At 33.0% G+C, this 13,220-nt stretch overlaps 1 protein-coding gene across 1 annotated transcript in view; it reads right to left on the bottom strand.

Moving 5' to 3' along the window:
• KLHL1 (kelch-like family member 1) overlaps nucleotides 1-13,220 on the bottom strand; it is a 215,918-nt gene that overhangs the window by 117,443 nt on the left and 85,255 nt on the right. The window contains exon 3 of the mRNA XM_004680304.1: nucleotides 7,718-7,854. Within this exon, the coding sequence (XP_004680361.1) occupies nucleotides 7,718-7,854 (137 nt within the window). The remainder of the gene's footprint in view (nucleotides 1-7,717; nucleotides 7,855-13,220) is intronic.

Here is a 13,220-nt window from a genome sequence, read left to right as displayed (position 1 = left end):
GTTTTATTGAGTCATTCTTCCTTTTATAAACTGGAGAATAAGAATTGAGTAATTTTTGAATGGAATACCCTTAATGTATGCTACATTTATCTATTGCCTCATCTTAAATAAACTCTAAGGTTTTTTTTGTTGTTTTGTTTCTTATCATTTAGGTTGCTACAATTACTTCTCAATTGCCTTCTCCTATTTTCTGTAAGAAAACATAGTTCAACTTAATCATGTATTGGAATGGAATTTTGTGAGAGAATGTAGAGGGAAAAAGCAAAAATGATAAAGGAATATGAATCAATATTGTTCTATTTTTTAATAGACAGTGGTATCCTATTAATAACTGTGCTGTGTAGTAAATTTCTAACATCAGTTACATTGAAAATATGAATGTTTCTTGCCACATAGGTACAAAAACTGCCTATAAAATGCTTGAGACAAATTGAATTATTCATTGGTCTATCTATATCTATGGTTCAGTTATCATGTCTACCATTAGGGAAAGAAAGAGAAATAATACCACTGTAGCACTAGAAATTAAAACAAAGTTAAATATTTACAACTTAGTGATTAGTAGGGATTTAGAAATAAACTTTTATCTTAGAGTATTTTTAAACTCACAGAAATTTTACAAAGTACAAATGAGACTTTTCATATAAAACATTTCCCATGTTACTGATATTTTATCATAAATTAAAGGATCATTATTGTTTTATTATCAACTAAATTCATACATTACTTCCTTCGATTCTCTTACTCAATGCCCTTTTTCTATCTCAGAATCCCATGCAGGGTATATTTCATGTAGTCATTATGTCTCCTCATCCTTCTCTTTTCTGTAACAGTTTCTCAAACTTTCCTTATTTTTGGTGACTTTGACTTTTTTTTTCAGTCATACTCATTCTTTACTTAACAAAGTAATAAATTGCTCAAGTACTTTATATTAAAAAAAAGCCTTCAGTGAATTTTATAATAAATGTATAATGTAAATGAGTGTCTCTATCCATAGAAAGCTTTCCCAGGCAGCATATGATGGAAACAAGCATACGAGTAATGTTGTAGTGCAGGAACGTGGCAAATACTACTTCTACTAAATGATCCATGTTGACACTAACACAGCTTGATAGTAAGCACCCTTATTTAATGTAAGGAAACCAAAATCAATACTCCCAGTGTAATCATAATCAGACAAATTCCAACTGAGGAACATTCTAGAAAATACTTGACTTATTCACTCCCTTTCTCTCTCCTCAATCCCAAAGAAAATCATTGTTGTCCTCTAATGATCCTACTAACTTTAGGAACAAAATGACAAGTTATATCTGTTTAATTCTTTAATTTAGGAGCATATTAATTTTACCTCAGAGTTCAAGAGTTTACTCGTTCCAAGTCTGGACAATATTTAGGATCAGTTAAAAAAAAAAAAATTACAGGGGCCCTCCCTGGTGGCGCAGCGGGTTAAAGCACCGCACTAAAAAGCTGAAGCCACTTCCGCATGAGTTCCATCCTGCCTGCCCTGGAGGAGATCCATGTGGCGTGGCGGACCTCTCCTGACCCGCCCGCTGCTCCCCTCAGCAGTGTACATCGTCGATCTGCCTGTTCTGCTCCCTGCTCTGTCTCTGGTGAATCCTCTCACCCTCTGCGTCTCTGGCCTTTACCCCAGTTCTGTACGGATAAATAAATCTTTTAAAAAAAAAAAAGAAGTAACAATAGGAAAGGTCATTTTTCCCCCCATGTCTGCCTGCCTACCTTTGTCTTAGAAAGTCCATTGGCTGTCATGTCAGGACCAATTATATCAGTGGTTCTTATTAAATTGCTTGAACTCTACTGTCCTTACTTATCCATCATTTAGAAACAATAAGGAATTCTTCACTCAGTAAAAATGTTGACTTGAACATTTTCTTGACATACATTAATGCATAGGGACTTGCATTATATTGACTTTGAACATTTACTTGACATACATTAATGGATAGGGGCTTAACCTTAATGATAAGTATACCTTTTATTTTAATGCTAGGTCACTCTCCCCCAAAGGGTCAGATATCACTTTTTTTTTCTTCCCAATATGCCCAGTCTAGGAGTCTTCCATTAACCCCCTCCTCCTTTTTATGAAGTGAACATCTATCAAGTGCCTATAAACAATGCAGATTATTTTAATTTAAGAGTAGTAAAAGTCTTCGGAGCATTTTGTCCTTTGTTCTATTTCCTAATTAAAGAAACAATCATTGCTTCCCACTTGATGACTGAGAAGAATGTAGTAGTTTGTTGTATATCATCTATCCAATTGTATATAGATTTATCAATGATCATTCCATCTCCATGTGAGATGCTCATCTTTAAGTGTGGTGATCACATCACCTCCTATCATGTAGAACGTCCTATTCACTCTTTTCCTCCTTGATGACATAGATACCTCAACACAGTATAAATATCACCATCTGTTCCATAATTCTTTAGAATTTACTACTATGTAAATTCTCTGTAAATATGCTTTTGAATGTTGGTCATTTCTCTAATTAATTTGTCAATGTTAATCTGCTTGTCTCCAGTCTTAAAGAGCACTGATATATTCCCCTGTGTCCTAACATTAGCAAGTCATAGTTTATAATTTTCTTCCTAGTCAACTATATAGATTTAATACATTACCTGTGTTAGAGTTTTATCTAAAACAGCAATCACTCAATACTCAGGAAATTTTTGTTGAGAGAAAATCAAGTAAAAAGGATCAGTGCATGATTATAACAAGGTACTCAAAACTTACTGTTAGTGATATTATTTGCCAACCTGCATTTCAGACCCATCACACATATCAGTTACAGAATTGAATACTTTAGAAGACTGATAGATAAAATAATGTGCTCTTCTATTCAGTATAGATGTTGCCGTTCCATATAAATCAAATATATTCTGAATACAATTGAGTTTTTTTTTTTTTAAGATTTATTTATGTATATAGAGCTGGGGTACAGGCCAGAGGTGCAGGGGTGGTGAGAGGATTCACTGGAAACAGAGTGGGGAGCAGAACAGGTAGATAGATGAGGTACACAGCTGATGGGAGCAGCGGGCAGGTCAGGAGAGGTCTGTCTTGCCATGTGGATCACCTCCGGAGCTAGGGATCGAACTTGCATTGTAGCGGCTGCAGCTAGCTTGCAGTGCTGCACTCTAACCCATTGTACCACCAGGGAGGGCCCTCTAATTGAGTTTTATTGATCAAATGAGACCTTAGAGAATTGTCTTACTTTTGAACTCAAAAAGTGAACAAGATCTTCAGTATATAGGCATAGCCCTTTTTCTACAGATAGTAAATATTAAGTTTCACAGAGCTATTTCTCTTTCAAGGCATCTATGAAATCCTATTGCATCAAGCAAAAATTCAGTTTAATAACAGAAATAATAAGCTACATAAGAGTCAAAAATGCACATCTTTATTATCAATACAAGAAGTCCCTATTTTTTTTTTTAATTTTGTGTTATGTGTTACAGAAATACCTATGCACACATATATACATGCATATACACACACAAAAACATAGAGGATTTATTGTTAAAATAATGGAGAGAAAGATTATTTGATGATAATGAGCTAATTTATTTGTTTTACTTTTGTTATTTTCCTTACAGAACATATAGACTATTTGAACATCATGAAAATTATGGACTCAGACTTAATGGATGATAGTTATATATAAAGCCAATCTTTAAAAACTCAGTTTCTTAAGATCAGAATAGAATTTCCCCATCTATTAAAAAACCCTGTGTTTAAAACTAATATTCTGCCAGTATGCTTGCATAATTCATGCTACTTGTATTAAACAAGTAATAAAAATGAAACAAGAATTTACTTTTAATTACAATAAAAAATTCTGAAAGGAGTTTAGAATGTTTAGTCCAAGCTGAATATATTGATATATACTTTTTAATATTAAAGTAGAACATTAAACATCTCAGCTCCTATAAGTGTTTATTTATTTCATTCAAATGTTTGGTAGTAAAGCAGAAGCTTTCTTAACATTCCTCACCATGTATCACCACTTTAATTAACTTTAGCTACACAGACCTTTATTTTTTTAACAAGAAATTTAACTCTTCCGTATGATTAAAAGTTTGCCATTTGGCAGTTTAATTTTCTACCCCTCTTCTTAATACCACTGCTAGATGGACAGCTTCCTTTTTTAAAACCTTGTCCTTATCAGTTCTCTACAGGACCTGACAATCTCATCTCACATACTTGTTAGAACACTATTTCCTTACACGTGAGTGAACACAGTATTTCTTCAAGTGTCTGAGGATAGCAGAGACTATGTAAAAGATAAACCAAAGGGAACTTTCTGTCAGTCTGAAAGCAACTTTAAAATACAGTGAACCCCAGTCTATCCTTTCCAAATACATTAAATTATCTCTTAATTCCCTCTTTTATTTCTACAATGTGACCATCAGTTTGGAACCAGAACTGAAACATAACACAAACAAGCAAAGAAGTAGCCCTCACACTTTATTGTACATTATTATGCAATGAGGAACATCATATATCCTAATATCATATCATAAAGTATCCTTCTACCAGAGGATAACAAAGCATGATTATTTTGAACTTTATATTAGAAAGCTCCATAAGGAATACTAAAGTTCTCTAAGGAAAGAGAATGTCTATAATTTAGCCTATTGTTCCTGAGACCATTTTAAGTCTACTAATACACATAGCAAGCATGTAGCACCACTTGAAAATCATTTAGTGCACCCAAACACAAAATCTATTTGACATTTATGCTTTTGGAGCATTATATAGGAAGGAGGCATGAACCAGAGTTGTAGCAAGTCACTGTACAGCGATAGGGGACTCAATTTACGCTACCCAAACTCTTTTGAGGTCAACACAGTCATAAGCTACTCCAAGCAATTCCATGATAAGTGATTCTGTACAAAAACCATCAACTCAGTAGAGAAAATGCCTTTCAATTTGTTGTCTACATTTATTCCAGTAATAGATTCAATATTTTACTAATGGTTTTTGCCAGGTTACTTTATTTCACTGACAGGGTTGCATTAAAAAGTTCAGAGGTTCTTAAGTAATGGGGGAAAAGTTCTGTCCCTTCACATTAACTTAAAAGAAAAACAAAGTTCTAATTTATCTCATGATGGCTTTGTGAATGATTATTGGAACTATCAAATATGCAATTATATAAAAAAAATGTTTTGGAAGGCCTTCCCTAATGGCATAATGGGTTAAAGCGCAGCACTATGAAGTCATCAACAGCTACTGCAGCACCAATTCTATATCTGGTTAGAGAATCCCCACATGGTACAGCAGACCTCACCTCTCTCACCCACTGCTTCCCTCAGCAGTGTTCTTCAGTCAATCTGCCTGCACTGCTCCCCACTGTCTCTGGTGAATCTTCTCACCCCTACCCCCCAACACACACACACAGAGACACACATACACACATACACTTCTGAACTGTAACCCAGTACCATATGCATAAATAAATAAATCTCTAAAAAATGTTTGGGATTATCTGTTTTGACTCAGACATAGTAAAAAGTTCATCTGTAAAATGTGTAATGTTCAGGATGGAGTTTCTAGGGTCTTATACACTTCTAATTTTTTATATAAGTTGAAAATAGTATAAGGAAATATAAACATATTTTCTCTGATTCCATACTTCTGATGATGTTCTACAGAATAATTCTAGAACAATCCTGACTTTACACACAAGATTAATCACAAGATTTATTATATCTTGCCATGATAATTGTTCACTAAATGCAACTCTTTAAAGGTTTATTCATCCCTCTTCAAACCCCCCCAGAAATTAAATTATATAATCACTAAGCTATATATCAGTCAAAAATTCACTTTATCCATTAATTTTACTTTATCCATTATTTTTCCCTGAAATTTTAACTGAATGAAATAAATCGGCTACATACCATTTTTCCAAGACTTACTATCTGGATATCATGATTCTTTCATCTAAATCAGTTTGAAGTACTCATCACTATCTAGTGAACATAGTACACTTGAGAATATAGTTAGCTATACATTTTTGACATAGCTGATTCTTCACATTTCTTTTTTTCTGATTTATTTATTTATGTATTTTTTTTTTAACATAGAACTGAGGTACAAGCTAGAGGTGCAGTGGGTGGGGAATGGGAGGATTCACCAGAGACAGACAGGGGAGCAGGACAGGTGGATTCGCCAACATAACACTGCTGAGGGGAGCAGCAGGCAAGGCAGTTGAGGTCTTTTGCACCATGTGAGTTAGCTTTCTGGGCTGGGATGGAGCTTGCTCTTCAGCGACTGCTGATAGCCTCATAGCACTGAGACATAACTGTATGACAGGGAAGGGCCTAATTCTCCAAATTTCTCCAAAACCCCTTCAATAAGAAAATATACTGAATGACAGACACTTTATATATCTTACAACTCATTAATTTTACCCTTTACCTTCCAAGAAAACTCTTAAGAGATAGCTAACAAGCTAGCAAATAAGCACAGATCCTATCACTCCTTTCTAAACCATTGCTCACTTGATCTCTTCTATTGTTATAATTTGTTACACTGTATTACCAAAGACAAGGTAGTTTATGTTTTGGCTAATACTCTCACTATTACCATGTAAATGATGCTAATCTAAACATATCTATAAATGAACAATTGGAAATTATTCAACCACCAGGGAAATATGAATATAACAGAAAAGGCCAAGTGGCAACTGAAGGGCAGCTTTGTATCCCATCTGTCCCCAACAAAGCAGAGCCAAATCTGGGTCATTACATTCAGCAGGGAGCTTTGAAATACTTTCCAACTTTGTGCAGCACTATGATGACTGTCTTTTGACCTAGTTTTGCACATGAGAAATGCAAGGCTGCCAGGAAATGGAGGCTGTAACTGTTGGATCTATGCCTTTCTGTTGCTGGAAGGATCGCTAAATTGTGAGCTCCCTGACTCTTTCCCTTTCAAGGAAACAATAATGTGGTTATGCTTGCAATCTCTTACTGAGAGGCCAATGATCCTTTATATTACTTTTTCAGGTTGCATGCAAATTGAAATTGACCAAGCAGGTCTTAAGTCCCTTCACCAGGAGAATTTAGACAGACTTCTTCCTGACTCTAAGACTTTGACCTCACTTGTCTTCAAACATTCACTTTATAAAACTTATTATTGTAAATAATTTGTCTACTCTCTTGAGATGTAAGTCATTTTAAAAGCCCCGTGCAGGTTATTTTTCTCATGGGTTTGGAAGCTGTCTCTCTGAAATGTCAACATCAAGGGATGTAGCACTCCTATCTCCCCCAGTTTTTTGTTTTGTTTTGTTTTAATTGAGGTAACATTAGTTTACATTACTGTACAATTCAGAAGGATAGGTTCACACCTCTTCTGTTACCAAATATGTTAACATGTATGTTGCCACACCACACCTCCCAAAAAGGCAGAGTTCTCAGCCATTAGCCCCTTCACCTTGCTCCACTTTCTCCATTCCCCTTTATAAGCCTCAAATTTTGAGTCAGATTATTAGGGTTTGCTTTTGATTTGGTTTGCCTGGCCCCTTCTTTAATCTCTCTATATTGTACATATCTATGAAACCATATTTTATTTGCCTTTCTCCTTCTGTCTTATTTTAGCTTAGCATAATCACTTCCAGTTCCATACTTGTCCCAAATGGAAATTGGGACTTTTTTAAATTGTTAAATCCTGTAAAGCCATATATATGTTTTACTGTACCTGTATATGCAAATTGGACAAGGTCCCAGAGGGCATTGGGGTCTATGCCTTCCATTTTGATCTCTTCTTGCTTGGCTTCACAAACATCACTTGTAAACATGGCAGCAAAATAGTCGGAGACTGAACTCAGAACAAGCCTGAAAGAGTCATAGGATCTATTAGGCCATGAATGTAAAGTGTCAACAAGTACACAACACATTATCTTTTTATCCTTATCTACCTGTCTATGTATCTAAGTATCTATGTATGTATGTATGCATGTATCTATTTAGCTATTCTCTGTCTATTTATTGTATTATGAAGGCATGTAGCTGAAAACTTGATTAAGGGATTTTATTGTAATCTTTGGTCACAGAACATTCTGGCAATTTCTATAATGTTTAATAGTTTTTCCTTTCACATTTTGATCTTTTAGAAAGAAATTCAAATTTATTTTTCCTTTATAATCTCAGCACATTTAACGTATTATCTACTAAGAAACTAATTTGTCCTAATGAATAAATACTATCTTTATCATGAACTTGTGTCCTGTATATACACTGTTCTCTTGTTTATCTATTTTCTTTTCTGTTTATTTGATTATTCTTATGCCAAAACATAATTATAAATGTGTCTTTATAACCTTCTCTGTTAATTTTATTTAATTATTGTGGAGGTTTATCTTCAAAATCAGAGTTTACAGTAAGTTTTTTGAGAGCTTCAAATAAGTCAAAAAAGATTTTTGATTAAACATACATGGAATTTCTGATGTCTTTTGGGAATGATTGGTACACTGATCATATAAATTCAGTCAACACAAAAGCATAAAACATCACACCCTGTATTCAGGGTCTATTTTTCATCTGGTTTAATCACCTTTCTAGGAATCTAATTACATATGTTTCAGTAATTGAGAGTAATTCATAGGTTGAGTATTGGTTCATTTTACTCTGGGGTGTTCTATTATACTTCATTTTCAGTGTTAAAATTTTCTAAATCTCTCTTGATATTCCTGTTATGCACTATATCCCTCTTTAGTATAGATATTTCAACATTTGTTCCTACATACTTTACTGTCCTTCATTTATAAATTTAACAACTAAACCATTTCTAAGCTAGTTTTTATTGAGTGATTTCACTCTTTATCATGGATTACATTTTCCTTCTTTTCCCTATATATTAAGTTCTATTTGTTTAGAAATACTGTCCACACCTAAAAGAAGAGAGTATTAAAATCAACATTTTAATTTTCATAATTTTTAATTTCTTATTTTATGCCACTTTTTTATAATTAAAAATATGTATTTTAGTTTCTGGTAATTTATTTTCCTTTTACTAAGAATCAAGTTCATTGTATATTTGAAAAACTTTAGTGGAAATGTAAATTTTAAAAGTATTTCAGCATAGCAGTTGGCGTTTTATCCTAATTTTAAAGAAAGAGAAATGAACATAAAAGAGAACTGTAGTTGAAGTTGATTTGTCATAGCTGGTTGAATTAATTCTGAAACATCTTTCTGAATAAATGAAATTAGAATATTTTTGAGGATCAAAGAGAAAGGTTACTCAATGTTAGAGGTAGGATTACAAATATAAAAACTGACAGAACATTTTTAAACCCTGTAATGTTAGATAGATATTGGCGGTATCAGTATAAGTTTGCAATTCTTAATATTTAAAAATTATAAATGTGCAAATAGGTATGCATATGTATGTACATTAAGCACATAGTGGAAAAATAACAAGAATGGAACAAGGAAAACACAAGATGTTTGTATTCTGGAAAATAAGTAAATGCTCAATAAGTGATTTGGATATGTCAAAGAACTAAATGTGATGCTTACACATATATTCTAAATGGCAGGAAATTTTGGATACACTTTTCTAAGAACATTGTAAGAGGAAAGAGAGCAACTAAGGTCAACATAAGGCATGGCTACATAAAAGTTCTCATACTTTTCAAATCAGTGGCCATGGTGAAACAAAGGGAAACATTTACCTTTGAACTTAAATATATAAATATATATGTATATATATATGTATATATATATATATATATATATATATATATATGTATATGTATATGTATATGTACATATATATCTATATATCTATATGTATATATATCTATATATCTATATCTATATCTATATATACACACACACACATTTAGGAAGTGTTTCATGGTATCTATGATTTTCTATCAGCAGTAATACCCATGTTTGGAAACACATTTGAACGATTTAATGTTATCAGCTTGTTAACTATTTAACAAATATTTAAGCTTTTTAAATATTATAACAAAATGTATCAATTCTTTACATTCTTAAAATTTAACAAGACATCATCACATGCATTTCTTCAAATATTTATTACACAGCAATTTCATTAATCAGTGTCAAATGATCGATCTTATGAACTAACATATAAATTACTATAAACCACATAAATGTATATATAAGCATATATACATGCATATACATGTATGTTTTCTGTCACAAAGGATTATATTCACATAAAATAATCTAAGTTTTATTCACAGGAAATTCATATATTATGAAGAAATATATGTGACATAGAATTCAATCTTAATTATATCAAATCTCTAGCAACTAACATACAAAATATGCTGCATGTCACTAACTTGGCAAAAGAAATACAGAAAAGTTTATATTGCATTTAAATTTTGGGACAATATTTGAATTAGATTTTAGATGGTGCCATAATGCATAAAGGACATGATATTTATATATGTGCATATATTGCTTTCATTAATGCAGTGAAACAGGAGCAAAAAAGTGCATAAATAAGTGAACGCATGCATCCGTTCTGGAAAATCTTTTATTGAGGTCACCACCCATTTATTTCCTTCAGTTTCTATTTAACTTTACTAGGTCTCTCTCCAATTTATGTGGTGGTGTTGACAGTATTGTTCTCTGCATCAGTTTTTCAGCTAAACAGTACAGAATTTCTTATCTAACTTTTCTTTAACTCACTGACTTGTCCTACTCTGACCCCTTAACCCTTTTCCTTGCCCCAGCTTTTTTTTTTTTTTTCCCTAGTCCTCTAAATTTTGGGCTTAATACTTGCTGTTTCTTAATTGCCCTTGCACATGACCTTAATTATGGAAGTTATGGTGGTTCTGAGTTTTTCATTCTGTCTTGAATGCCAGCCATCCAAAACTGGCCTGTAGCATTTCAGGAGGTCCTAAACTAAATTCAGTCTTCTCTGTGAGATTTCCATTCATATGTACTTCCTTGTTTCTAATCGATTCACCACCAATAGAAGGAAATTTCTGTTAGATATTATGAAGTCATCAAGTGCGTCCCCTTTTCCTTCATAGCTTATTTCAAATGAACTTGTGCAGACTTTGCAACTGAGACCCTGTTATGAGGAATCCTTATGCCACCAGTGCAAGTGACATTAGCACCTCACTTTTTAGCGGCTCTTTCTCACAGAGTCAAACAGATGGTCTCACTTGCTGGGAGTTTATGGTACTCCTGTCCCTCTTACCTTATTCTTCAACCTCCCCCATCTCACCTGCACTCTCAACCAATAGTAGTGTGTACCTGGTAATCACTGATAAAACCATGGTATAAAATACTGTCTTTTCTCAGGGTCTGACTTTTCTTGTGTGAGAAGGCAGTGAGATTCTGCTGAGACCATATTCTTATTTGCCCCTTCCTTATCTCTACTTCTGTTCTTCTGAGGAAATCTACATCAATCATGTAAACTGAACTCAAACTTCACTTACTTCCAGGGAACCTGACTTACGACATTCTTCTTTCAAATACTTCCCAGCTCATCTCTTACTCTAATTATATAATCCTTATTTAATGCTTGGGTTAACTAACAGTTTCCTAGATCAATCAGTTGTGTGTTTTGTTTTGTTTTGTTTTTTTCCTAAAACTGCACCATTTATTAGAACTAACTTTGTAAATTATGAGATGCAGTCAATTGTTAGTTATTAGTGCATGACTTCTGTAGCCAGGCTGCCTAGATTTGAATTTCATTTTCTCTCCTTATTAAATGCATAACTTGAATAAATGTCTTCATTTCTCCATTGTTAATTCTATGAAACAAAATTAGGGGAAATAATTTCCCTTCCATCAAGTCAAAATGGATTAGTAAATGCAAAGGGCTTCAGAAAGATCGGACACATACACAATGAGGGTTCTTTAGCATATTCCTGTGTAGTCGTAGACATCATCTGTCTTCATCATCATGGTCATCCCCATGTCCTCATCACCTCCATCATTGGCGTATGTTGCTCACCTCTCTTAAGAACCTACACTGGTATCTAATTGTTCACATAAATTCAAATTCAAACTTTTCTCTCATTGTCCAGTTTTTTTGATTTAAACTTTCCTATTTTCTCTTCAGCCAGTACCTTTTCCCAGATACAACTTTTCAATGTATTATTCTCACTATCTAAAATATTATGCCCAAGTTGATTTCAAATACAATTTATCTGAAAGCTTTTATAATTATCATGTTATTCATTTATTTTTTTGCAGTTGGAATATACATATAACAGCTGCAATTAGTTACAATTATAACTTTCTCAATTACCCTATCAGTTACACTATCTTCTTAAAGATTATTGAAAATATCATGAGAAGTATCAATTTGATAATCCTTTTATATCACCGAATGCTACAATGCTTGATGAACATTTTATCTTAATTAACATAAGAACAAGAACTTCATATACTGCTCAATATCATTGGTAGGCATAAAGAGGACATTAAAATGCCATATACATGACAGGAAAGCAAAAGAAAATTTGCTAGTTTATCTTATCTTTTTCTCCTAGTTTTATTGAGATATCATTGACACATACTCAAGTTTGCTGTATAATATGATGACTTTATACACATATCTATTGAGGATTTATTATCACACTTTACACTTAAAATTGTTGCACCATTTTGATGAACTGTAACACCTTTATCAAAAATGTCAAGACCACCTTTGTCCCTTATTAGAATTTTTGGCTTAAAGTCTATTTTATTTGATATAAATATAGCTGCCCTCAATCACTTTTGTTTTTTTTTTATTTGTTCAGAATATCATTTCCCATTTCTTCAGTTTGAGAGCTATGTGTTTGGTAAATGCAAAAAGAACATACTATTGGGGACATGTAATTGGATCTCATGTTCAAGCTATTCATCCACTCTGTTTTATTAGATATTGCTTTTAATTAGACAATTTAATCTTATTTTATGTGTAGAACTATTGATAGACTAAGGCTTGTAATGACATCCTTATTGTTTTCTGACAGCTTTGCCATTCCCTTGCTCCTCTGTTCCTCTTTTGCTTTTTTGTGAATTGATAGTTTCAATAGTCTCATATTTTAATTCCTTAAGTAGCTGTATTTAATATATTCTTAAGTATTGTATTTAATATATTTGTAAGTTTCACTAAATAAGATTATTTCAATCTCCACTTTTAGGCTCAACTGTTTTGGTAATTGAATTGCTATTGATAATAGTGTTTGGTAAAGAACATTAAAAGAATCAATACG

This window comes from Condylura cristata, unplaced genomic scaffold (genome assembly GCF_000260355.1).
Source record: "Condylura cristata isolate star-nosed mole 26May11 unplaced genomic scaffold, ConCri1.0 scaffold00010, whole genome shotgun sequence".
Classification (NCBI taxonomy): Eukaryota; Metazoa; Chordata; class Mammalia; order Eulipotyphla; family Talpidae; genus Condylura; species Condylura cristata.
Note: the sequence above shows the minus strand (reverse complement) of the source record. Positions and strands in the feature narration are given on the sequence as shown.